Source organism: Chaetomium tenue, assembly GCF_020726465.1.
Source record: "Chaetomium tenue strain MPI-SDFR-AT-0079 chromosome Unknown F5144scaffold_3, whole genome shotgun sequence".
In the NCBI taxonomy this organism is placed as follows: domain Eukaryota; kingdom Fungi; phylum Ascomycota; class Sordariomycetes; order Sordariales; family Chaetomiaceae; genus Chaetomium; species Chaetomium tenue.
This window is the reverse complement of record NW_027117331.1, coordinates 479,721-503,505: the sequence shown is the minus strand read 5'-3', so window position 1 is coordinate 503,505 and position 23,785 is coordinate 479,721. Positions and strand designations below refer to the sequence as shown.

General features: G+C 57.0%; 10 protein-coding genes across 10 annotated transcripts; 3 read left to right on the top strand and 7 right to left on the bottom strand.

Moving 5' to 3' along the window:
• Positions 1 to 2,588: 2,588 nt before the first annotated feature.
• F5144DRAFT_160560 (NUDE protein) lies at positions 2,589 to 5,093 on the bottom strand. The gene is made up of 2 exons (XM_066782532.1): positions 4,690 to 5,093; positions 2,589 to 4,624 (listed from the first exon to the last, which is right to left on the bottom strand). Exons 1-2 carry the CDS (start codon positions 4,915 to 4,917, stop codon positions 2,942 to 2,944), a joined length of 1,911 nt encoding a protein of 636 aa, XP_066644204.1. The 5' UTR covers positions 4,918 to 5,093; the 3' UTR covers positions 2,589 to 2,941.
• Positions 5,094 to 5,860: 767 nt separating this feature from the next.
• On the bottom strand, positions 5,861 to 7,445 carry F5144DRAFT_565784 (NUDIX hydrolase domain-like protein). Its single transcript, XM_066788520.1, has one exon. It carries the CDS (start codon positions 7,267 to 7,269, stop codon positions 6,250 to 6,252), a length of 1,020 nt encoding a protein of 339 aa, XP_066644203.1. The 5' UTR covers positions 7,270 to 7,445; the 3' UTR covers positions 5,861 to 6,249.
• A 2-nt stretch (positions 7,446 to 7,447) lies between these two features.
• Positions 7,448 to 8,717, bottom strand: F5144DRAFT_160496 (glycosyl hydrolase family 61-domain-containing protein). The gene is made up of 4 exons (XM_066782531.1): positions 8,414 to 8,717; positions 8,264 to 8,357; positions 7,856 to 8,199; positions 7,448 to 7,791 (listed from the first exon to the last, which is right to left on the bottom strand). Exons 1-4 carry the CDS (start codon positions 8,537 to 8,539, stop codon positions 7,627 to 7,629), a joined length of 729 nt encoding a protein of 242 aa, XP_066644202.1. The 5' UTR covers positions 8,540 to 8,717; the 3' UTR covers positions 7,448 to 7,626.
• Positions 8,718 to 9,304: 587 nt separating this feature from the next.
• Positions 9,305 to 11,347, bottom strand: F5144DRAFT_160429 (amino acid permease/ SLC12A domain-containing protein). The gene is made up of 5 exons (XM_066782530.1): positions 11,082 to 11,347; positions 10,990 to 11,022; positions 10,589 to 10,920; positions 10,076 to 10,532; positions 9,305 to 9,982 (listed from the first exon to the last, which is right to left on the bottom strand). The coding sequence occupies exons 1-5, from the start codon at positions 11,239 to 11,241 to the stop codon at positions 9,354 to 9,356; spliced, it is 1,611 nt and encodes a 536-aa protein (XP_066644201.1). The 5' UTR covers positions 11,242 to 11,347; the 3' UTR covers positions 9,305 to 9,353.
• Positions 11,348 to 12,326: 979 nt separating this feature from the next.
• Positions 12,327 to 13,191, top strand: F5144DRAFT_160391 (uncharacterized protein). The gene has a single exon (XM_066782528.1). The coding sequence runs from the start codon at positions 12,612 to 12,614 to the stop codon at positions 13,080 to 13,082; it is 471 nt and encodes a 156-aa protein (XP_066644200.1). The 5' UTR covers positions 12,327 to 12,611; the 3' UTR covers positions 13,083 to 13,191.
• A 766-nt stretch (positions 13,192 to 13,957) lies between these two features.
• On the top strand, positions 13,958 to 14,541 carry F5144DRAFT_160414 (uncharacterized protein). Its single transcript, XM_066782529.1, has 2 exons — positions 13,958 to 14,161; positions 14,220 to 14,541. Exons 1-2 carry the CDS (start codon positions 14,105 to 14,107, stop codon positions 14,454 to 14,456), a joined length of 294 nt encoding a protein of 97 aa, XP_066644199.1. The 5' UTR covers positions 13,958 to 14,104; the 3' UTR covers positions 14,457 to 14,541.
• F5144DRAFT_565771 (kinase-like domain-containing protein) lies at positions 14,213 to 15,669 on the bottom strand. The gene is made up of 2 exons (XM_066788519.1): positions 14,462 to 15,669; positions 14,213 to 14,398 (listed from the first exon to the last, which is right to left on the bottom strand). The coding sequence occupies exon 1, from the start codon at positions 15,545 to 15,547 to the stop codon at positions 14,627 to 14,629; it is 921 nt and encodes a 306-aa protein (XP_066644198.1). The 5' UTR covers positions 15,548 to 15,669; the 3' UTR covers positions 14,213 to 14,398; positions 14,462 to 14,626.
• Positions 15,670 to 16,732: 1,063 nt separating this feature from the next.
• On the bottom strand, positions 16,733 to 18,155 carry F5144DRAFT_160364 (S-adenosyl-L-methionine-dependent methyltransferase). The gene is made up of 4 exons (XM_066782527.1): positions 17,740 to 18,155; positions 17,504 to 17,672; positions 17,148 to 17,435; positions 16,733 to 17,071 (listed from the first exon to the last, which is right to left on the bottom strand). Exons 1-4 carry the CDS (start codon positions 17,793 to 17,795, stop codon positions 16,739 to 16,741), a joined length of 846 nt encoding a protein of 281 aa, XP_066644197.1. The 5' UTR covers positions 17,796 to 18,155; the 3' UTR covers positions 16,733 to 16,738.
• Positions 18,156 to 18,640: 485 nt separating this feature from the next.
• F5144DRAFT_591224 (uncharacterized protein) lies at positions 18,641 to 21,574 on the top strand (the record flags this gene model as incomplete). The annotated part of the gene is made up of 2 exons (XM_066790242.1): positions 18,641 to 18,787; positions 19,748 to 21,574. 2 exons carry the CDS (start codon positions 18,641 to 18,643, stop codon positions 21,572 to 21,574), a joined length of 1,974 nt encoding a protein of 657 aa, XP_066644196.1.
• Positions 21,575 to 21,925: 351 nt separating this feature from the next.
• Positions 21,926 to 22,348, bottom strand: F5144DRAFT_546075 (uncharacterized protein; the record flags this gene model as incomplete). The annotated part of the gene is made up of 1 exon (XM_066787395.1): positions 21,926 to 22,348. The coding sequence occupies one exon, from the start codon at positions 22,346 to 22,348 to the stop codon at positions 21,926 to 21,928; it is 423 nt and encodes a 140-aa protein (XP_066644195.1).
• Positions 22,349 to 23,785: the final 1,437 nt, after the last annotated feature.

The following is a 23,785-nucleotide window of genomic DNA, read 5'->3' as shown; positions in this document are numbered from 1 at the left end:
GGGGAGTGCTTTTAAGAGGCGGACATCTACCCGCCTCCATCGACTTATCTCGTTTCTCGCTGAACTCCAATTCTTCAAAGCCGGTACTGCAGTGCGGGGGCCCCGCTCTTCCGGGCTCGGGGTTCGGTCGAGTTGTCCCAAAACTGTACAGGCACAGTCGGTAATCGGCCAGTCCAAGAACCGTCCGGGGATTTGGGTTGGGGAATCAATATACGAAAAACTTGACGCATTGCTCTCCTCGTGGTCTCCGACATTCCGAGAATGGCAATAGCTTTCGAATGGCAGCATCAACTCAACCGTAACCCAACCCTTGGAGTCGTTACCTGAGCTGGTGGTATCCTTCACAGTGCTCTCCTCTGCTGGAGCTTTCGGACCGGAAATGCCAAGGCCTCCGGAAACCTAACACTGGAGTCGGGCAGCGCCATCCGGTGTCCGAGAGTGGCTGGTTGTTATGTATGGCAACCTTATTGTTCATCATGGTTGGATTTCTCTCCTACCGCCCTTTCCACGCTCCAAATTCTGGTCTAGAGCCGTCGCCTAACTCGCAGCAAGCGGATCGTGTGGTTAACTACGTGGTGTTCAAGTCAACCGGAACTTGGGGATAGGTGGGTCCATGACAAGCGGGACAGCGCTGCAGAGTCTCAACAACCGGAATCCGGTCCAAAACTCATTCTGCGTCGTTCAACCAATTTCCTGCGGCTCATGCTGCCCCTGGCGGCGAAACATCAGCCGGGTGGATCTCAGCACAGACGGCGAGTCGGGGAAGTTCGGACAAAATGTGACGAAAGAGTTGGCTCGTACTTAAAGCGCAACACAAAATGTGTCTCTGATCGGGGGCCCAACTTGCAATTCATGGGTTGTCGAATGTCGAATCTTCCCTGAAAATCGTCAAGGATGTTTGATGTAGCGCATCCCGAAAGAAGGTTGCTGTTGAGCGGTGGCACTCGCCAGCTGCCAGAGATCCCCAATTGTTGAGGTTCCCACTTCGGGCCGGGCACCCCGGCTAGCCCGATCGACGAAATGTCGAAACAGCGTGGGGCCGGAGCTGGACCCGCAGATCCCCAACATTCATCCGACCAACGCCGAGTTCAGATAAGCGGACTAGCGGAGGCGAGTTTTTTGTTCTGTTGGCCTTCGGGGCGCTTGCTGGAATGAGACTTGTTGGTCGCATCATTCGACGATGTCAACTGTCGGCCAAATGGGGACGGGAATGAGGAAATTACCTGCTTGAGGAGGGTTGGGGTCGCTTACTCCCGCCCGTTTACTTCGTACTGTACTGTGTAAGCATTACTCCGGTCTTGTCTCCGCGGGCTCCGGTGATACCATGGAAGCCATCAAACCACCAAACCCACCACAACTGCCTGTGCTGCTCGGGAAGTCATCGCGGGCCGTGATGATGCATCATGCACCCGCTTTCGTACCTTGCCGTTCGCTTTCCCATACCATCTCTTTTCTCATCGGCGATGTGCAGCTGGGGCACTTTCTGCCATCTCGGGCCGGGCCGTAGCGAATGTACCGAGGTAGCTACACCATCTCCGAAGTCGAGATGATTACGAAATGGCCGCCAATATGCAAGGTAAGCATTGGGATAGAGTTACTCTATGTATTGTAATCCCAAGATAAGGTGTTATCGAAGGGCCCCGCCCGGTGACGGTAAACAGGCCGTGATCGGGGTTGAGGTTCTTTTTCCTGTCGTGGACAACGTACGGATGTAATTGACGATCGGACCGAGACAATCGAAAACAATATCCCGTCATTGAAACAACGCGGCAACAGGGAAAGATGACCAACATATAAACATATACATACAAAGTTAGATCGATCTCACCCGGGTGCCGTTCCCCAGACTCACACCCGAAAGCCGGGCAGCCAAGCGGACCGGGCGACCCAGCCAAACGGTTCCCCACCACGGTGGTCTGTGGTCTGACATCAAAATCGTACGATAACCCACCTGCCATGCGAGAGCAGCGAACCCCCCCCCCCCCCCCCCCCATGCAGCCACTCATCTTCACCCCTTTCAGCCCTACCAGCATGCCAGACCGTTCCAGCGTATGTACGAATACAGTGCGTGTCCCGAGACAGAAGTCGATGTCGGATTAAGCTTGTTCGGGTTCCTGTTCCTGTTGGGGTCCTGCAGGGACAAGGCGGGCATGACGAGCATGACAAGGGCTGCACGTCGAGTTCCGGGTTGTCATACAGTCAGAAACATGTGTATGCGATGCATGTGCATACATAAATAGGAGCATGGGTATGGCTTCCGCAAAATAATGCACGGAATATGTGCAGGGATGACACGGGGAGTCACCGTCACTGAAGCTTGAAGAACGGTGACATGGAAATTATGAGGGTCACCATCGCGCAAAGGTTGGGGGAACGGCGGTTGTATGAGGATTATTGCGAAAATGCTCGACCCGGGCGCTATGCGTAAATCCAAACAAGAAAATCCGCATCACGATACAAGCAAAACCAGCCGAAAGGTTGATAGAACGGTGGGGCGTGTTCAAAAACCAAACTCGGAGAGGTAAGAAGAAGAAAAAAAGAAGGGAGCCAAAACTACAAAGGAAATTAAGTCAAAGTGTATAAGGTATTCCGCACCAACACCTCCGGCCGGCCAACCCAAACCCAGCCCGGCCCAAACCCAAAACCCAACCAGACCCTCGAACCACCAAAGCCAAGCCACGCAAGCAAGGTATCCGCATCAACAAACAGAGAGACAGGCAAAAACCAACTGCGTCAAGCCAACCCCACCTACCTAGCCCTCACAACACACCTCAGAAAACAGCCTTCCTCCCAATCTGGCAATAAACCACTTCCTCCGGCGTTAGACGGACGACCGTCCTGGCTCTCTAGACAACGCTCCTCCCTCACAAAGCCCCTCCTCATTAACCTCTTCACCAGCCAGCCCATCATCCATAACCAATAAATAAGTCCCCCACCCCCATCACCAAGTCTCCCCCAAATCCTCCAACACCCGCGTACTCGCCCCACCACTCGTCCGCCTCCCCGACATCGACAACGACGCCGACCCCCCACTCAACCGCCTAGACCCAGGCAAGGGAATCCCCGTATGCGCCCCCGACCCCGCCCCCGCCCCCTCCGTCTCCCCTCCCCGCCGACTAAACGTCCCGCGACGGCTCGGCGTGCGCAACTTCCTGGGACTAACACTACCCACGCTGACAATACTGGTATCGCCGGCGTCAAACGACTCGTCGGCCTCCTCGGCGGTCGGCGCCGCGGCCATGCTGCTGGCGTAGCTCATACTACCGCTACGGCCGTGGTGCAGGCCGAGGCTGCTGCGCGGGCGGCCGGGCCCGCCGGTGGCGGCGGCGAGCGGGGCGCGGTTGTTGGAGAGGCTGGCGCGGCTCATGGGGCGGGGGGGCAGGATGTTGCTGCTGTGGCTGCTGCTGGGGTGGTGGTGGGAGTCGTTGCGGCTTGCGGGGCGGGCGTAGTTCGAGAGGCCGGCTCGGCTGCTGGGCCGGGGGAAGTCGGGTTCGTTGTTGGTGGAGTTGGTGGGGTTGCGGTTGGGCAGCGGGCCGAAGGATAGGCGGGAGACGCCCGACGTGCTAAGCCGGGGGACGTGCTTGTTGGTGCTGGAGGAGAGGCTGCTGTGGGACTCGGACGGGGCGTGGCGGGATTGGGAGGGTGTTTCGGAGGCGAAGCTGGCGGCGCTGGAGGAGGCGGTAGACCCGCCGGTGCGCTTGCGGCTGCGGATTGTGATGCTCGATGGCATTGCTAGGCCTTGCGGGGATCTACGCGGTGGCGAGTCGATGGGTGGCGCTGCTGGCAGCTTGGAGCGCGCAGATTGCACGCGGGCTTCGAGCTTTTGCATCTGAGCGGTGAGCGTGCGAATATGGGTGAGAGAGTTAGAGCCTTGGACCGCGCGAGAGGAGGCGCGCGCGGCAGCCGACGATCGGTGGGCCGGTGTTCGCATCGCAGTGGATGTGGTAACCGCGCGTGTTGAGCGGGTCGAGGACGTAGACCCCGTAAATGTCTTTGGCTTGGGCGTGATGCTGCTCTCGGCCGCTGAGGGCAGGCGGCTCCGCCTTTGAGCGGGAGTCTTCAGCCCGCCCACCTTGGGTAAGGGCAGGGAGACATCCGACATGGGGGGCGAAGGTGGGCCTCGGAGTTCTGAGGTGGTGTCCGCCGCGGAGAGCGACTTGAGATCCGGCGGCGTCATAATCATCGGAGAGCTCGCGGTCGAGTGCGGGGAGTTGCAGAATGACGGTGACCCGGGAATCGAGGAGATGTCGGTTGAGATGCTCGAGAGGTGCCTAGACTCCTGTTTCTTGATCTTGTCCTGCAGGATCTCGGCTTCGATCTTCAGATCGGCGAGCTCTTCTCGCAGTCGTTGCGCCTCGACCCGTAGTTGTTCTCGCTCCTGCTCCCCGATCTTGATTTCCTCCTCTAGCATCACGCCCCTTTCGATCGAAACATTATACTTGGATTCGAGATCTTCCAGAGACGAGGTGGTCGTCCGCGCCTGGCGTTCGAAATCATCGTTGGCCACTTCGATGTCGCGGAGCCGTAGCTGAAGCGTCCTGTTGGTGTCGCGGAGAGTTGTAATTTCCTTCTCGAGGGTGTTTTGGGCTGCGTTGGTTTCTGTCTTGGACTCCTTGTATTTGCGCTGCAGGGATATGTTAGCGAGATGGCCTCACGAACTTTCAAAACGCAGTGCGAAAAAAGGCCAACCTTCCACTCCTCCACCTCGAAGCTCAGGCCCTCGGCCTTCTGCCGCAACGACCGTTCGCGCTTGTCGGCCGCATCTAGATCCTTCTCGAGTTCGGCTTCTAGTTCTTTGCTGGAGGCTTGGAATTCCGACAGCTCCGCCTCCAACACCTCGTATTGCGCCTTGTACCACGCCAAGGCATCCTCCACGCTGGTTCCTGCCCTAGGGGGTGACGACGGCGGCTCGGACATTTGGTTGTTTTACGCTGCGGCGCGGTGCGCTGCGCGGTTTCGCATGTGTGAAATCGACGTAAGGAAAATTGGTGAAAAAGAGCGTTGCAAGTTGGTGTAATTGGCTGTCGCAAAGTCGCAACCAAACAAAAGGAAATTCGTCTATCGTTATCGTTAAGCGATTCGGATTCTAAGTCTTCTCCCCTGGCGGGAAGGGTGTTGTTTGTTGGGAGGCCGTGGCCGTATATCGCTCGCAGCACTGCGATTCTGGCGAGAGCTGGGTCAACAACCTCCGCCTTTTGGTGCGACCGACACACACAACATACCCAACAGGGGCGTCGTCGTCGAGATTTCGGTTTCTGGGCGTCCGTAAATGGCGGGCTGCAATTCCGCCGATGGTTGTCGTCGTGTGGCCGCTGCGCGCGACACTCTTACCTACCGGTTGCGCGGTTGTCGTCGTCGAAGTCGAATGCCGGGTTGTCGATGTCAGAGGAAGGAGGATCCCCTTCGAGCGAAGGGTGTTGTGCTTGGCATTCCGTTGTCACACCTCCTTGGGCTCACCTGGTCGTCGCATGCACTAACGATTGGCGCCCTGGCAACCGTGCACGAGGGTGGGGCAGACTTGGCCGGTTTGCAGGCCCCGCCTGACAACTCTGCATGCGTCTGCTTTTGTTGACGATTTTGTGGCTTTCCACAAAAAGGGACGAACCCTTCCCTTTGCAGAAATACGATTATTTATTTACAGCAGTGTCAGCGACTCGTTGGCATTTGCAGCGCTTTCATCAGTTGAGTTTGCACCAATATCTGTGCTAATAATAGCATGAAGGCCCTCATTTCAATCCGTGGGATTGTCATGCCGATTCTTTACCGTTGAACCGCCTCAGGTTCCACACCGCTTCGTTCGGTGCGAGACTCGCAAGCTGAAACATGCTTGGCTTTTGCCGAATCGCGATGTCCTGCAACCTCGACTGGAGCGTGCACATTCTGGAGTGTATGGTTCCCGAAACCGAAGGGATCAGCGCATTTTGCTCGTGATGGGCCTCTTCTTCTCATGTCTATGCTATCTGCCGCGCGTTCAGATTAAGACGTCTCGACGTCCCGAGTCCAGAACCATACCCCACCAAGGGTTTCATTGCCGTGATGCGTGAAGACCGACGGAAATCAGGCCGTGAACTGGTCAAATGATTACCAGCCATGACTCCCACTCGAAGAAGCCGGCCAACCCCCCAAGCCCTTCCAAGTTGCCGTTTGGCCAAAGTAGGCAATTTAGAGGCTTCGAGCCATGATTCGGGCAGCTAGTCCAGAGCCCAATCCAACCCACCCTGCAACCCGCCCCCCTCCATCACACACACATCACAGCCCATACTCCTGCCCCTTCGTCTTCGCAAAGTGCATCCCCGCCGCAAAATGAAACAGCTTCGCCGCCACCACCATCCTCTCCTGCCGACTATACTCCACCAACCTATCATACAACTCCCCCAACGGCACCACCACCCGCTGAATATGCTCCCCATCCTCCAACCTCTGCTCCGGCAACTCCTCCCCCTCCCCCAACCTCACCTCCACCATCACCATCTTCATATTCGCACTACTCAGCCCCGGATCCGCCGCCTGCACGGGACTGACCCCCACCACCGTACACTCATACCCCGTCTCCTCCCGAAACTCCCTCACCGCCGCCTGCTCCGCCGTCTCGCCCTCGTCGACCAACCCCGCCGGCCATTCCACCGTGAAGGCGTCCAGGGGGGGCCGGTACTGGATGACGAGCAGGGTGGAGGGCGGGCGGGAGGGGTGGAGAAGCACGTTGCCCATGGCCACGGCGTCGACGCCGGCGGAGCGGGCGCGGGTTTTGCGCGATGCGCATTCCCAGGTGCGTGGTTGGCCGGTTTGGTCGAGGTAGGCGATGCGTTGGAGGGTGATCCATTTTGCGTCGGTGGTGGGGAGGTCGGTGATGGAGGTGATGGTGGGGGTTTGCTGTTGGGGGGTTTGTTTGGACATTTTGGTTTTGGTTTTGGTGGGGTGGGGGGGTTGTGAGGGGTGGTGGTGGCTAATTGGCGGTGGCCGTGATAGTTGGCTTGGTGTTGCGTCTGGCTTGTTTAGTTTGTGGTTGTTGTTGAGGGAGCGGGTGGGGTTGAGGTGGTCGGCTGATGAAAGTGAACGCAAGAATGAGGGGCACCAGTGATTCAGGTGAGTGCTTGCAGGAGTTGCAAATCTCCAGGCGGGGCGGAGAGAGTGGAGACCCCGCATGTGTGAGGTAAGTGAGTGAGGTGAGTGAGTAAAAGTGTAAAACTGTAGCTGCGGTTTCGAAGGAATGCGGCCCAAATTTGGGTGCTCAGACAACAAAAGGAACAGGCACGAGAACGTGTTGACCATGTTTCATGGGCAAGAATACCAGACCAGACGCTGGGAGGGATATCTCAGGCACACCATGAGTTCAGGCCAGGGGTTGGTGTCGCATGACATCATTCATCACTGGGTTAGGGTTGTTAAGCTCAGGGGCTCAGGGGCTCAGGCGGGGCTCAGCACGGGGCACCAAGGCGGAAAAGAAGGGAATGGTCAAGAGGCACGAGGGATGTAAGGAAGGCACTAATGAGGCCATATGGTATCGTTGGGATTGTTTCTCCCATAATCTATTTCATCACCTGACTTAGAGCACAGCTGGCATTGCCTGCAATAAGCCAAACACCCAACCCCGGGCATTCCTCCCTCTCACCCCATTGCCACACCAATCTAGAAGTAGGTCGAGTCGATGACGGCCGGGCCGGGGATCTTGTAGTTGCTCAAGTCGCCGCTGTAGATGTCGATGAGGATGCCGGGGTCCGAGGCGCTGTACGCACCGGGGAACTTGACACCCGCCGGGAGCTGGCCACCGTCGCCACCAGCGACCTTGATTTGCTATAGTTGATAACAAGGTCAGTATGACATGCGCCTGAATTCCGCCAAGATAGAAAAAACTTACGTAGCAGCTCATGTAGAACTGAGCACCGCCACTCTGGCCGGCAGCGTGGAGGGCGATCGCCTCGGCACGGACGAGGTAGTCGCCGGCGGGGATCTTGCTGGGGAGCTTGAAGGTGCGCTTGCCGCAGTTCGAGTTGAGGAGGTCGGTGCCCCAGGTCTTGGCGCTGGCGTCGTAGCCATACTCGTCGACCTTGAACCAGTCGCCGCCGCCGTTGGCCGAGGTGGCGTCATCCACCTTGCTCATGTACACCATGACGGGGCCGAAGTGGTTCCCGCCGATGGCCTCGTTGCTGCAGGACCGGTCGTTCATCTGCGCGTGCATCTCGACGGTGAAGTCATCGCCAGCTGCAGGGAGAGGGATGTTAGCAAACAGCGGAGGGGGGTTAGTGGATGGGGGACCAGAACGTACCGTTCACCTCGCAAACCTCGGAGATGCCAGAGGTGCCGCCAACGTTGCAAACGATGTCAGCGCTCGTCGCGCTCGTGACTGGGGAGTTGCTAGGCTGCGATGTCAAGTCAGTCACCGGACCACGGGTGGCTTGGTAAGAGGAACACCGACCGGCATGCGGGTGCATTTTGTGTCGAAGTCAACACCGCCGCTGCCCGACTGTTGGAAGATGGAGTGAGCGGCAGCGTACTGGGCCAGGAGGCCAGTCGCGAGAAGGGCGGTGCTGGAGGTCTTCATCTTGGGTAACTTGCGAGTCGAGCTGTGTGAATGCAGGCAGAACAGGCAGAACGTGTGGCTTGAGGTGATCTTCCTCCAACCTAGGATATGAGCGACAGAGGCTCCCTAAATATACCTCACAGGAGACCATGGTTCCCCGGAATCGATCCCCCCAGATCTCGGTACCAAACGTCCCGTTGAACCCATTCCCAAAATGCCTCCATCATTTACAGACTTGGAATTGTCAGCCTACGCTTGCTTGTCGATATTGGATCGACAGGTAGAACGGCCCGTGTATCAAAGTACCCCACAACCCCCCTCGTTCCCGCACTGGGCGCAGTTGAGGAACGATCGGCCAAAAGGCGGCTCAAACCAGGATGTCGTTGGCTGGCTGCTGTTTATGTGAATCAAAACTGGGTCCGCCACGCGCCATTGCGGCCGGGAAGTGCGGCGCTGGTTTCCCCAGTCGGGTCCGATCGTCTCGGAAGCCTTCTCCATGCCCAGCTTCGGTCCCACCCGCGTCCTCTATTTATCCACGCAACGGGTGCGCGGACGAGCAGATCTTGGAACCCAACCCAGCGGGCCGAATGGAGAGAATGACGACGGAGGCTTCATTTGACGTCCCAAACTCGCAAACCCCCATGCACGAAAGAATGCAATGTGCAACAACGTTGCTGTCCTGCGGCAATCATGGCTCGCATTTCCCGGTCACGCTCTCGAGACTAATGCATTTCTGAAAGCCATCGCTTGCCTCTCATCCGGGGGCCCCCGGCGCCAAACACCACGCTAACCAGGCCCTGTCTCTATGTACATAACTTCGTACCTCGTACCCATCTTAAGAACGACGTCCCGTCACCAAATCCACGTCGATGGGCTGGACCCGCTTTGTCTTCTTGAAGAACTTCCACCAAAAGATATTAATCACATACACCGGAATGCCAATATACGCCGTCAAGAACTTGTCGACCTGAAAGTGCGGGATAAACGCCGAGTACCCGCTGAAAATAATCACCAGCATGGTGATGGGCAGCGCAATATACGCGCCCCACGGCAGCAGGATATTCCTGTACGGCATCGCCTCGCGCGGCACGCCCTGCACCTTCATAGCATTGATCATCGCCAGGTAGCTGACCAGCACGGCCACCCAGTTGAGCGCGCCAAACACGGTGACCAGCGACACAAAGTAGCCAAACACCGTGGCCGCCGACTTGGTGGCGTTCATGAACCCCAGCGCGATGAAGATGGACGAGAGGGCGACGGCGGGGATGGGCACGCCGCGCTTGTTGGTGCGCTGCATCAGGTGGGGTGCCTGGCCGTCCTTGGCCAGCGCCCACACGGTGCGCGACGCCAGGTAGATGTCCGAGTTGGCCGCGCTGATGGTGAAGATGAGCAGCAGGCCGTTGACCGCGTCGTCGAGCTTGTTGACGCCTGCGATTTGGGCGGCGACGACGAAGGGGGATGCCACTATAAGGGAGGGAGGGCAACGGTTAGTATCAATAGAGGAAAGGGGAAAGAGGTTGGAAGTGGGGGTGGGGAAGAGAGTGGAGGGAGACGTACATCCGCTGGTGCCCTTCTTCGTGGCGTCGAGCAGGATCGGGCTGTTGTAGGGCACGGCCATGCCGAGGACGAGCACGCCGGCGACGTAGAAGAAGACGATGCGCAGGAGGGTCTGGTTGACGGCGCGCGGGACGTTCTTGCGGGGGTTCGGGGTCTCGCCAAAGGCCACGCCGACCAGCTCAGTGCCGAGGTAAGCAAACGTAGCCTGCACCATGCACGCCCACACGCCGAGGAAGCGGCCGGTGTCACCGTCGATGACGGTCGTCTGGCCAGCCACTGTTGTTGTGAACGGCGCAAAGGCGCCTGGGTTCTGCCAGAAGTAGAAACCGGTGCGGATGTGGCTGGGGCCGCCGCCGAGCGCGATGATGAAGCAGAGTAGGATTAGCATTAGGATGACGAGGGCTTTGATCAGCGACATCCAGAACTCGGCTTCGCCAAAGAAGGAGACGTGAATCATCTGGGTGAGAGTTAGTGCCTGGCGGGTTCAGTGATAAGGGGGTAGGGTGTCCATACATTGAGCAGGATGATGCAGACGCCAAAGACGACAATCCAAACCGACACGTTTATATCTGGTCGCCATTTTTGCAGCAAGATTCCCGTCGCGGTCAAGTTGTTCGGTAGCACGATGACGTATTTGAAGAAGTAGTTCCAGCCTGTTGCGAAGCCCATGGCCGGGTCGACGAAGCGCGATGCGTAACCGGAGAAACTCTTCTTCATTGGCAGCCAGGCGCCCATCTCTCCAAGCGCGACCATGACCACGTAGACGACGAAGCCCATGAAGGCGTACCCGATGAGGAGGGACCCGGGGCCGAACTTTAATGATGTACCAGTGCCGATGACAAGACCTGCGCGCAATGCGTTAGCGGTTGTAAGTCGCATTTTGAGGTGCGCCCGCGGCGTTTAGCGATGCTCACCAGTTCCAATGGCGCCCGCAATGGCCATCATGTCTGCGTCGCGTCAGCACACAACATATGTCAATTCCCCTCCGACGCAAGTGATCACGTACTTAGCTGCCGAGGCTTCATCCCCCGGTGCAAGTCATCCTCGGTCCCGTCCTCGACGGTGCCCTCCTCGCCGCTGCTTTGGTCCCCTTGCGACACATCTTGCACGGGCGCTGCTGTCTTCTCGCCCTGCTCATCACTGCGCTTCCTAGAAAATATCGCCATGATGCGCTCGTCGTGTCGCGCGAACCGCCCACGGTCACGCTCTGCCGGAGGGAACGCAAGGAATCCTGGGTCAAGCCGACTGCTGTGAAGGAACCGAAAGTCGACACGCTGAGGGAGAGAGGATCTGGTATGAGAATGGAGGGGAGATTGTGGGGGGCGGAATCGGGGATTATTAATATGTGAGATGTAGGCGCGCGCAGCAAGAGAGAAGGCTATCGTCGGGTGCCCGTTCGGTCTGCCAAAGTGGAACAAGCCGGTGGCACAGGAACGCGGTGGCCGGGATGGGATGGGTTGGAAAGGCACAGTTGGCTGGGCCAATGCTGGGGACCAACAGCATTCGGGAACCCCAATAACATCTGATAACGTGCAACCTGCATGGCACTGCTCCGGCTCACCAAGGTTGCATTCCACCCCCGGTCCTAGTCTGCTTTCGCAGGCGTCATCGATAACAGGAGCATGGGAGTGAGCATGGGTCGCATTCAAGGTTAGATTGTGCGAGGGCACCGGCCACCGGGTGGGAGCGGGAGGGTGTCAAGCTGCTCGCCTTCTGGAAGCCCTGCGTGCCTTCGGGCTACCTGCGGTGCTGCGCATGGCAATTCGGAAGGTTGCACATCGGTGGAGAGAGAGCTGCATCGCTCACATCGCTCGGTGTCTCAAAGAGCAACGACCCCGGTGCATCCCAAAATGGTGCAATTCTTGGCGCGTTGACAGACAAGCCTCGACAAGCTTCGGTGGCTGTGACGGACTGGCCTTGGCTCCGCTTGGCTGGAAATTAGAATCCAGGTTGGAATCGAAACGCAGATCCTCCCTGGCAGAGGCGTTGTGAGATCAGGGCCTTCTGGGCTCACTTGGCTCACCAACTCACGGCACTTCTAGCGACTCGCGGGGATCTCGCCGAGCTGTGTGGGGAAGCCAAGGCGCGCTAAGGCAAGGCGGGGCAGCGGATGAGGAAGGTGCTCACGACGGCAATGGAACCTGACACGCCTGAGCATCACTCAGCGACGGCGACGCGGGGCGCAGAGCTGGCAAGCCTTCCAGATTGCATGGACGAGGCCTGGGACACACCGAGCAAAGCCAAATTGGGCGTCCGGTGAGAAATTTGAACTATCTGGTGACCTGAGGCTCACTCCACTTGAGAAATCCGGGGAAGTTCAACACTCGCCTGGTGATGCGCAGCCCCAATTGAACGAATGCATCCTGATGCATTTGAAGTGTTCGTAGTGCAGTTATCCACTGGCTCGGTATGCAATTGTGGCAGGGCTTGGCTCCTGCATTGCGCCCGGTGGGTGTGGGAAAGCCTCTCCTCATGACCTGGTCATCATTACAGTCCTCCGGCACTCCTGTTTTCCCTCTGAAATACAAGACATCTAATGTACATACATACATGGCATGAGAGAAAAAAACGAGAACGGCCAAGCGGAGGCTGGGACCCTTTTCGATGTGGACCCTGCCGCCGTCGCTACCTCTGCCCAGGCGACGGCGCCACGGCACCGGGCCTTGGCAAAAGTCTTAACCCGACGTCGATCTTCCCCAGACTACCGACTCCCCAAAAATATACAACCTTCAATTTCCCGAAGGGGCTTCCGCTGTTCGACACTGAATTCTGGTCATTATTTTCCTCCTCCTCCATAGTTTCGGCCCATCCCTTGAGTATCGACGTTAAGCCCGGCCGTCTTAGACGCGGGCTAGCCTCTCGAAGAACCAAGGTCCAAGGCTCGCGTGCCCCGGGCCGAGAAGGTAAAATCCTGCGAAGGGGAGAAGGCGAGAGCGAAGCGTTCGCTCTACGAGACCTCGTAGACAACCGCGGTTTTGGCACGGGAGGGTTCCGAGGGGTCAAATGACCCGTCTGGCTGGTCCAGTGTCATGGACCGCGCCGGCCACGCCGGATGTTGTCAGCGGCAGAGTTCAGTGCCGCGCCTTCATCTGGCCGTACATCTCGCTCCGATCGCCCTCCACACGCGGCTCAGATGCTATCTTGTAGCAAGAGCTAGGAAACACAGGAATGGTCTTCTGCTTCTTTGATAAGTGCTGGCCCTTGAAAGGCATCTTTACGTACCATCACTTGGGCGTCCTTGCGATTCGGGTATGGCACTCCGTCAGATCCGTGTCCTCGCACGGCCGCCGCTGCGGGCACCGCATCAATGTTGGGACGGACAGCAAGCCTTGAGATGGACAAGAAGTGTTGGGATGGACAGGGTGATAACCCTCCAACGGCCTGACCAGCACCCGCAGCTGTAAGGCCTGTGTATTCATAGTTGCTGACATTTCATGGCCGGCCGCTCTTCCCCTTCCCTCATCGCCCTCGCTCGGTCCTAGGTACCGCCTCGTTTCCTTTCCGTCCCCGCTATGGCCCCGTTTCCCCTGCAGTTCGCCGGCTACTGCCTTCGCTTTGATGCTCGTTTCGCCTGCGCTGGATTCTCTGGGGTCGCACATCCTGCTTGCTTGCCCTGCTCGTGACGTTGCCTCTGGTTCGCTTGGTTTCGACTCTTCGCTACCCCGCTCACGACATTGAATCTCTTCTCGTGACTTTGAACCTATCTCTCCCACCCTTCGGGTCTTGCGTCCCATATGTCGCTGCCATGCGGTCTCCCGCCATGTGCGTGTTTACGAGGAATTTACAGAGGATATGCACAGGCCCGAGGCAGACGAATTGTGAAGAGCATGTCGAATCAGTTTGCATTACAGTGGGCTGAGTGCGGGGTAGCTGCCCGGTCACTGACAGCAACGGGAGGCTGCGACGCTTCGTCTCTGCGTGATGAAAACAAACATGCATTTCAACCGATTGAGACCCATTGGGCAAAGTTAAATAAGTGCCACATGCCCTGCCTTGTGAAATGAGCTCTGTTGAAGATCAAGATCCTCCATGAAATCTTTCAAGCACACCTTAGCACAACGGTGTACTCGTGCAACCCGGTCCTCTGTACGTTTCACAGCACCCGATTTCCGGTCCCTGTACCTTAATAGAACACAGATTCTAGCTTTCACCGTCAGTGTCAATCATGTGCAAGGAATTGATCTCAAGCACAAAGTTCCTCTGCAAGCATGTTCTTGATCAGCCGTCAACTTTGATCGAATGGGATGGCTGTGGTGAATGTGGGGAGGCCAAAGCAGGCCCGGAGTATCTTGGTCAAACGACGAAGAGGGAGCCATGCGAGGACTGCAAGGAGAATGGGGAATATGTTAAAAATGAGTCCGGAAAGTGGGTGGAGGCATGATTTACCAGTGGTTGATGGAAATACAATAGTGAATCGACCTTTCAAATGTTCCTAGCCTAAATTTCCAAACCTTCCATTAGCTGAACCATTATTCCATTCCTTTTAATTCAACACTTCCCTTGCCATCTCGCGTCCTGCCCAACCGAGCTTCGTTAAGTCATATCAGATACCTACGCGTCCACCATTTCCAGTAAGCCTCTCTGAACAAGTTGACGACATTCATTACTTTTCTGAGCACAATACTCGGCACTGAACGTGGTTGCGCCACCCATGTCTGCGGCCCCTGGGAGCTGAGCAGCCGCCTCCGCCAGATCCTTTATCGACTCGTACCATCCGGCCCAGCAGCGGTCTATGATGCAGTCCAGCGCATTGCCTTCGGCGTTTACGCGAGGAAAAATGCCTTGTTTAAACAGCCCGACGATGTCGAGGTCGGGGTCATCGTCTTCTGGGTGTCCGTACGGCTCGTGGCCCCTTGTCATGCAGTACAGCAACGAGCCGATCGCAAACTGCTCGGTCTTCGGACCATACAGGCCCCAGCGTCCCTTGCCGGTCAGCGGATCGGGATAGAGACGTGACCACGGCGGAGCATTGCCGTCGGACGCATCTCCGATGCGCGCGACACAGTCGAAGTCGGTCAGCTTGAGGTGATCCCGCTCGTCGAAGAGTATGTTTGGAGGGCGGAGGTCGCCGTGGACAAGGCCGATAGACTCGAGCCATGCGACGGCTGCGCAGAGTTCGGCGGCCCAGCGCTCGACAAGATGCTTATCCTCAATGCGGAGAACTTGCAGGACCTTGTTCTTCTCGCGCCTTTGGTTGTGTTGTAGGCGGGTGTCGAGGCTGGTGAGCATGAACGGAAGGAAGTTGGCATGGGCGGTGCGATAGAAGCTCTGGATGACGTACGGACATGGCGTGTGCTGCTCAAATATGTCGTAAATGGCGTTCTCTCGCTCTATCTCCCCCGCGCCTACATCTCTGGGATACTTGACCACAATGCTCTCAGTGATCTGGTAAACCCAAGAGATGGCGCCCATGGAGAGGAACCGCGACTTGGATATTTTGCGGGGCAGCCGCACGACAACCCGACCCGACATTTGGTGGAGATCAGATGAGGATTGTCGGGGATTGGAAGGAAGGGCCAGAACGTTTGCGGGACGGTGGGTGGAACTCAATGCGAAAGAGCGTTGGATCTTCTTGCATTTGATGGAAGTCACCTCCAACTGTGTCACGCCCCACTTTATCTGGACTCGCACAGCGCTAGACAGTTAAAGTGGGGCTGCACTGTCGAGGAAACAAGACTCAGAGACGACGAGAGCCTGATCGTGGTCCGTTCAGGAAAGCCCCCCCACATCGATTGTAAGCCCTGAAACCTTCGATAGCATCCCGTTGAGCAACTAACGTTCTTTAAATAGCCGAGGGAGTGGTTAAGCATGGCGTCATGCGCCCCGTCGCCGTAATGTTATTATGTTCTAAGACTCAAGAGTGCCTCCCTCGATTCGATCGCTACTTGATGCTGTCATGATGGAACTCAACACACCGTGTGGGACCCAGAAAGTCCGCGCCGAAGACTGGAGCGCCGGCAACCTCTCCCCACCGTCGTCGACTGTAAACTGTTGGGCATGCCCCGCCCAAGCCATGGTGGCAGCCACGCCGTCGAAGTCTGGACCCTTCGCGATGCATCTAAGTGCCCGGTACACAAGGAAGAGAACATGAAACCGAAGTGATTCCGTGCCTGGCATCGGATGAAAGTCATGCTTGGTTTGGTGCGCCATAGAGCGCCACATGGGCGCCACGGGGCTATAGGTCCTGTTCCCGAAAACCAGAAGCAAACCAAATTCCGAGTGGATGGCGCAGTGGTGGGTGGTTGTTGCGTGCGGTTAAATCTAAGGTACCTGATACAAACTAATCCCTCGCGAGGAGCTTTCCTCACTCAGCCACCTGCCCACCAGAGTTCGACTTGTGTTTGGCGCATTCAAATTTCCTTTTTACGCTTTTCTTTTCTTTTGCTTTTTTGCTTCCCTTTTCCCACTCCTGAGCCTTCTATTAGTACTACCAATCTCTGTGACAACCCCGAGGAAATATGTTCATTTCTTCATTTTATTTTCTTGGGTTTAAAGAAGGGGCAGAAACAACATGGGTCTGAGTTGGTTTCTCGGTTTATCTTTACTTCAAACGTCACCCCCAAATTCACAGTCCCCCATGTTGCGGGGGTGGGAGGGAGGCCGTATTCAGCTAGACTTGATGCAATGATTAGAAGCGGCAAGAATTGGTAGAAAGACACTGCTCTAGGCATTCTGTGCCCACTCCTGCGGCGCCCAAACACTCAGCATATCAGTCCCTCGCCCCATCTCATACGACCGGGGGGGCTTGATGTAAGCCACTCTGGTAAACGGTCCTCGTCCGCCATCCGTCGCCGCTGCTGACCCGTCTATCCTCCCGTCGCCACCTTCGGCCAGAAGATTCCAGTGGACGCCTTGAAGACCCCATGGAGGCCCGTCGGCCTTCAGGTCTTTGTATAGCGGAAATTCCAGGCACACAAGAACCCCCGTGGGCCGAACAAGTTCTTGCATCCGTTGTGCCCAGTCTTTTCGCATCTCGGGCAGGAGGGCGCACAGGAACTAGCTCGGCGGCGAAGCATCAGCACCTGTACCATTCCCCAGATATTCTGCTCGCGGACGTGGAAGATCAACTCACGGTGTAGTCATAGATCAGATCGAAGCCCCCGTCATCGCCGGGTGCGAAGCAGCCGGTTTCCCAATCCCGCTGGAAGAAGTCGCCGCAAACAAAGCTCACAGTTCCCGGCTGGCAGGTAGCTCGGCCTTTCTCATCATTCTCGTCGGCAAAGTTGTATGCGGATGGATCGGAGAGCTCGGCCTCGGCATACGCCCTTGCCGCATTGACGGCCGTCTGCGAGACCTCCAGGCCAACCGCGTCGAAGCCATGCAGGGCGAGCATGACAACGTCATAGCCCCTCCCGCAACCCTGGATGTGTTGGGAATAGTGAGCACAATGTTTCGGGGACGGTGGCAGGCTGGACCGCATGGACTCACCGGAACAAGCGCTCTCGGCCGGCGGCGACCGCCTCCGAGACAATCGATGATGTCCCGTCGGGTGGTGATGAAGTCGACCAATGCCGGGGAAGGCATCCCGCGGTCCCAGAGATCGGCCTGGTCCGAATCCCACAACTCCGACCAGCACACTTTCTGTGATTGTCGGTCTCTTGTAGGGATAATTGTGTCAGCTAAAACCGCCGCTCATCGTCTATGGTGAATCATGCGATGCTGACCTGTTGGCGAAATGGGTAATCAGGCGCCCAGGGGGTTGGTTATTCGGGTGCGTCATGGTGTATCGGGGCCGAGTATCCAGTCTCGGCTAGGCGGGGGTTCGGGAATGAGGGTAATACTCTGAACCTGTAAAGGAGGTCTGGTGCAGTGCCTTTCTTATCAAACTTCGGTCGGCTGTGTGACACATGCATCGCCGTCTACCTGGCATGGAGGTGACCGAAGTCTATGGTGAGATCCTCGGTTGCTGTGTCTCCTGCGCGGATGTTCGGGGACCTAACCCCACTCATGGCATTTCTTAGGGCGTTGTGCTAAGCCCGAACATCCCGAGGGGCGAAGGCGTTCAAATGGCTTTTTAGAGTGGAGCGGCGGGCGTTGTTTGTCAGGCCTTTTTTACCTTCTCCTGTTTACATGATAGCCCCTACTTATAGAACGTTAGGCAATGTTTCGCAGTCGTGAATTTCGCATACAGAGGTCTTGTAAGACATTGTGGGTCATCCAACGTCTCAATACATCTTAATACGAAGACTGCATCAACCTGTATGGTGCCATGACAGGTGCCACTTTTCTACTGTTCTCTACTCTGCTGTGTCTCATCATGTCAAGAGCTCCCACAATGAAACAGGGAAACGCGGGCCAAAGAGAACAAAGGTTACCTCCGTGGACGGCAACCATGTTCGTTGTGAACTTGAAGTTCTGGCCCCATAACTTACCTACATCAAATTGAATTCCCATTCCACTTCCTAGGGCGTCGAATGACAATCGTCGCTGGTCGTGACAATTCTTTATTCCACATCTTAAATCGAGTACTAACAATGTCCTTCTCGGACCTTTCCTAGAGTTCGGGGCTTGTGTCAGTTGAGACTGTACCGAGCAGTCGCACCTCCACAGCATCGATCCACGAACATGTCGGCTAAAATCACGACTCAGCTTGGTGAAGCAGTGCCACCGACTCTGCGCCACCCGGTCATTGTTCACATGGGCAGCAGTTGGGAGATTGCCGCGACTCGCGAGGTGTGGAGAGACTTTGCTTCAATGGTTCCTCTTTTAAAAGTGCGTCGAGTATTCCACGTCCCGGGAGCACAATGGATGCGAGAAGCGACCGGTCCCCTGAAAACAGATTGCAATCCGAGAGTTTGCTGCCGAGGACCGTTTCTATGCTGTGATCTTCCCGTCCTGAGCGATCAGTGCGCAGGCGTTCTTGGCAATTGAAGGGAATCCATTTCGGAGCACCTTGTGCGCTCGCGTTTGCATATACGATGTGAACGCATTAAATGAGGCTGTCCTAGGCTGTTGAGTATGGATGGACGGGTTGAGGCCACCACAGATCAGGATTGTGGTCAGCCTTGAGGGGCTGGGCTGGAAGATTTTAAAATCGCCGGAGGCAGCAAACAAAAAAAGCTCACCGCCTAACCTCCCGCCTTTAATTGACGAGAAGGTAGACGGCTACGAAAACTCCTCTTGGGGAGTTTTACTTCGGTGGGATTCGAACCCGCACTCTTATGAGTGCTACCACTACGGGTTTATAGTCTATGGCAGATTATGAGTCTGCGCTCCCCCCGCTTCGCCAAACTGGAAGTGCGTCTCTTTGCGGGGGGAAGTTGCTGTGGGGAGCGAGGTACGTGTATATTAAGGGCCAATGGGCGGCCTGTTGGGGACATGAGATAACCAGTCAGATGGAGGGAAGAGCTTGGATGGAAGATGGGGGTGAGGTTGTGGAAATGTAATTCATGTAAACAGAGTCTGACTGACCCTAACCCTTGAGCTTCCAGGCAGAACTCGTTCTTTTGGTCGAATTTTCGCCCAGTGAATGGAACCGCGGGGTCGTCATCATTTTGGGAAATCTTGGACAAACAAACCCCTTGGCCGTTAACTGCCGTACCCAAGGAACTTACTTTGCCCGCCTACAATACCGCTAGTTAAAACAAGATGAGAGAAACGGCCTGCGATAATATCGCAGCATCAGAGCCTACACACGAAACAAATGGGGACCCTGACCGGAAAGAGACCCAGCCTGAGCACACCGAGGAGGCGGCCTTGAGTGATTGCATTGAGTCTTTGATCACCCAATGGCAGACTTGTCTCCAAGAGTTACTGCACCTTCAACAAACATCCGAGGAGGCTAGGCGCCCTGTGCGGGGACTCAACGCTTTGCTGAAGACGCAGCAACGCGCCCTGGAAAAGACCACCCTGAAGCAGCGCTCCCCATCGAAGCCAGCCATCTCCCAGGCCCAGTTTTCCGGCATCAAGAGCTGCTGTTGGGAGGACAGATGGTCTGTTGTCAAGAAATGCCGCGGTCTTATCGCCATCAACAAGGACTTCCCGCGGAGCCCTCGGCTGCCTGTTGCTCCCGACGCCGGGTGGTTGGCCTACAAGGACCAGCCTTTCCAGGAGAGGCCCGTCAGCGTGGACGCCGTGGTCGATAGCGGTGCGACATGGGTCAAGTTCGTGTCCATTTCTTCCAAGACGCTCGAATACCAGGTGGTGGCCGAAGGGTGGGCGAGCGAGCCGGAGGACGAGGACGGCGATGGCGAAGGGGACGCAGACGAGGGACTCGGCCACACCGAGTTTGCCGACACGGTCAAGAAAATCATCCGGGCTGCCCGGTGGAACCACTGCCACCATGTGCACCTTGTCCTGCCGGGACTCCAAGAGGGAACATCAGAATCGGTCGACAGGATGATCCGCTACGTCCGGGACAAGATTGGGGGAGCGGACGTATCAGTGCGTGTCAGCTGCGCCGGCAGCGCATTCCTCACGGAAACCCCGCCTCCCCTAGAAACTGCCATCAGCGCCCTCATCGAAGACCGAGATCCGCTCGTCAGCGACGACTGCGGCCGCCTAACAGAGACGGTCAACCTCGACCCGAGCGTGCTCGTAGCGCTCGTCACCGACCTGCACCACGGTCCCGTCCCGCTGCAGCCGGAGGCCCAGCAGCACATCATCGCCCGGTCCCTCCTCGACCACGAAACCGACAACAACGAGCTCGTCGCGCGGCAGGACATCCTCCCGACCGTGCTGTACCCCGCCCTGCGCGGCCGCCAGCTCGTCTGCACCCGCTCGGCCGTCGCCTACTTCCGCAAGCTCATCGCCGCCATCGCCACCCACTCCGAAGAGACCCGCGCATCCTTCATCCTCCCCCCAGACTCCGACTCCGCCCCCGACCCCTCCAACCCAAACCCAACCCCCTCCCCAGACCCAAACCCCACCCCCACCACCCGCCTCACCGCCCTCCAAACCTGGTCCACCACCACCCTCCCCCCAGACCTGCACCTCCCCATCCGCATCGTCCCCGACATCACGCTCTCCGACATCCCCCCGCTCATCGCCTCGGGCACCCTGCCCCCCATGGCCCTGCCCCTCGCGCGCGACCTCTCCCCGCTCAACCGCGCCGTGTACTGCTACGGCTGGGCGCACCGGTTGAGTACGGTGACGGGGCATCGGGGGATCGAGAGGCAGGTGCGGTTGGGGTTGGGGCGGTATTGGGAGAGGGGGGGGGATGATGGGGAAGGGGAAGGGGGTGGGGGTGGGGATGAGGTGCCGCCGGATATTTGGCACAGGCATTTGGGGGGGTATTTGGTGCATCGGGATAAGCCGAAGGATTGGCGGGCGATGGTGCCGGGTGGGGAGGATGGGGAAGGGGTGGTGCCGTGGGAGGTGGAGCGGTGGACGAATCCGTGGACGACGTGGGGGAGGGGGATTAGTACGTATGGTTTGCCGGATACGAGGACGTGGGAGGGGGTGGGGCATGGTGAGAAGACGGCTTATGGGAGGAAGGTTGCGAGGAGGGAGGCGAAGGCGGTGGCGGAAGGGGAGGAAGAGGATGAGGAGCAGTCGTGAGGGTTTAGTTGTGTAGTCTGGTGATGGGGGGTTGAGTCAGGTTAAGGGGTGTTTGAGCGACGGAACCTGGTCGAGAGCACTGGCCAAAATCAATGGGGGGAGGCAGCTGTGTCACCCAGGTCGTTGGTAGAGACAGAGTCGGGAAGACGATCGCGGGGGATTGGTTATGGTTATTTGTCTTTCTTGGAGTAGAGAAAAGAAGCTGGCTTGGGTATATTGGAAGTATGTGACAGGTGAAAATGGCAAAAGAGAAGGAACGACATTAAAAAGCTGTAATCCACCCGGCCAACACAACCCTCTTCTCACGGCATCCCAATTTCACTCCCCCACGCATCAATCACTCCTCCCTTCCTACGAGTGCGGCGCTGTCCCCTCCTTCGGCTCGCCCGACAACACCCCCTGCTCGATCACGGGCGGCGCCTGGGCAGCATCCCCAGCCTTCTTCAGGGCGTTCTCCTCGTCGTCGTCACCACCGGCCGCCGCCGCAGCAGCAGCATCCTTCTCCTCGGCCTCGGCAGCGATCTTGTCCTCGTCGCGCACGGCGGGCTTGCGCAGGCAGGCAAAGACGGTCTTGAACACGGAGCCGAGCTTCTTGAGCGGGTTGGGCTTGGCGGCCTTCTCTTCGCCCGCGGCGGCGGCGGCGGCCTCGTCGCCTTCTTGGTTGGGCTTGGAGGTGATGGAGGCTTGGTCGTCTTGCTCTTGGTGTTGTTGTTGTTGCTGTTGTTCTTGGACTTGCTCGGCTTGGGCCTCGATCTTGGGGGCTTCGGCAGACATTTTGAGGTTGGTTTGTGGTTTTGGTGGTTGGGTGTGGTTGTGGTTGTGGCTGGTGAGCGGTGATGGGGTTTGCTCAGTGATGGAGTTGGAGTTTGTTGGTAAGAGATGGGAGCAATTTGGAGTTTGGTATTGGGAGAAACAGACGGGTTCGCAGAAATAAAAGGCAAAGACAGGGAGGCTTCTTTTATGATGCCCCTTTCCAACCAAATCACCCAATTTCCAGAATGTCAAGGGGGGTTTCAGCGCCACCACCCCGTCGGCAGTTCCCATCTCCCATCTCGGCCAATTCTGGCCCAAATAGGGTCTGAATCCCATCTCGTTTGCTCGCCAAGCCACGACTATCGCGATGTCAATATGCCAAGACAATGGTCGGCGTCGGCCCGTCAAACATGCGGGGCCGGGAGAGCCGGGGTGAGCCGGACCCGGTTGCTGTTCCGAGAATGAAGCAATCTTGGCGGAAAAGGGGCAGCAGATCTTCATGCAGGATCATCAGCGATCTCCCACTCCCTTGTGTTGATGTGTTGATTTTCACATTCTTGCATTGCGCTGGGCTTGTGTTTGATGGTGATGCAAAGGGAAAGGAAAACATTACCCCTTGGGCCGCATGATCGAATACCATCAGAAGTGCCCGGTTGCTCTTGGGCGAACCTCACAATCCAATAACCGGGCAGTGTGGGCTCATGAGTCGACAATTCCATGTCTTTGGAGCGCCCTTGATTCCATCATGACTCTCGAGAATATCCAGATCTGCCCCTTTTTCGATCAAATGGGATATTGGCTTGGCAATGAAACTCGAAGCTTGGACATTGCATTCTCGGCACGCACAGACTTCTCCTTTGGTCAAAGCCCCATCATCGTGAGATTGAATTGCATTGTGTCGGTTGTGGCGTCTCCCATTTGGCTGCTAAGGCTCCGTACCTGGTATTTACCTCCACCGCTTTCCAATTACCTCGGTACCAACTATACAGAGAACTGCACCACTTAGTGGCTTTAACATTGATGATAGAGGTGGCCTCACGAAATCTGAAGTGGAACTATGTGCGTGGGGTGACATTGGATTAACCCTGGGTCCCTGATGACCCTCGCCCCTTTCCATTCGTCACCCAGGAGCCAAACCACGCCGTGCAACCACCTGTGACCTATGAATTGCGTGCACCATAAGCGACTACCTGAGTGAGACCTGGGGGAGTTATATAGGCAATATCGAGGTAAAGTGTATGGACCTAGGTAGGTAGGTATTTAGTATCTCGCGGTCATTTAGGCGTGCTGTTGATAATGCAGAAGGTGATTAATAATAATAGGTATCCCCTTTTCGACGGCCCTAAAGCAATTCCACGGCCCTCAAGTAGTCTGTCTATATGGTTATATAGACTCGCAGCATCGGATATCGGCGAGGATGGCTTCGGAGTTAGGGCCCGGAATATCGTGGCAAGTTGC

Coding starts and splice junctions, on each gene's coding strand:
- F5144DRAFT_160560 (XM_066782532.1), bottom strand. CDS start 4,917: ATGTCCGAGCCGCCGTCGTCACCCCCTAGGGCAGGAACCAGCGTGGAG. Junction 4,625..4,689: donor TCGAGGTGGAGGAGTGGAAG/GTTGGCCTTTTT, acceptor ATATCCCTGCAG/CGCAAATACAAGGAGTCCAA.
- F5144DRAFT_565784 (XM_066788520.1), bottom strand. CDS start 7,269: ATGGTCAACACGTTCTCGTGCCTGTTCCTTTTGTTGTCTGAGCACCCA.
- F5144DRAFT_160496 (XM_066782531.1), bottom strand. CDS start 8,539: ATGAAGACCTCCAGCACCGCCCTTCTCGCGACTGGCCTCCTGGCCCAG. Junction 8,200..8,263: donor CGAGGTTTGCGAGGTGAACG/GTACGTTCTGGT, acceptor CTCTCCCTGCAG/CTGGCGATGACTTCACCGTC. Junction 7,792..7,855: donor AGTTCTACATGAGCTGCTAC/GTAAGTTTTTTC, acceptor TATCAACTATAG/CAAATCAAGGTCGCTGGTGG.
- F5144DRAFT_160429 (XM_066782530.1), bottom strand. CDS start 11,241: ATGGCGATATTTTCTAGGAAGCGCAGTGATGAGCAGGGCGAGAAGACA. Junction 10,533..10,588: donor TCTGCATCATCCTGCTCAAT/GTATGGACACCC, acceptor ACTCTCACCCAG/ATGATTCACGTCTCCTTCTT. Junction 9,983..10,075: donor GAAGAAGGGCACCAGCGGAT/GTACGTCTCCCT, acceptor CCTCCCTTATAG/TGGCATCCCCCTTCGTCGTC.
- F5144DRAFT_160391 (XM_066782528.1), top strand. CDS start 12,612: ATGTACATACATACATGGCATGAGAGAAAAAAACGAGAACGGCCAAGC.
- F5144DRAFT_160414 (XM_066782529.1), top strand. CDS start 14,105: ATGAAATCTTTCAAGCACACCTTAGCACAACGGTGTACTCGTGCAACC. Junction 14,162..14,219: donor CTCGTGCAACCCGGTCCTCT/GTACGTTTCACA, acceptor CACAGATTCTAG/CTTTCACCGTCAGTGTCAAT.
- F5144DRAFT_565771 (XM_066788519.1), bottom strand. CDS start 15,547: ATGTCGGGTCGGGTTGTCGTGCGGCTGCCCCGCAAAATATCCAAGTCG.
- F5144DRAFT_160364 (XM_066782527.1), bottom strand. CDS start 17,795: ATGACGCACCCGAATAACCAACCCCCTGGGCGCCTGATTACCCATTTC. Junction 17,673..17,739: donor ATTACCCATTTCGCCAACAG/GTCAGCATCGCA, acceptor TATCCCTACAAG/AGACCGACAATCACAGAAAG. Junction 17,436..17,503: donor GGCCGAGAGCGCTTGTTCCG/GTGAGTCCATGC, acceptor CAACACATCCAG/GGTTGCGGGAGGGGCTATGA.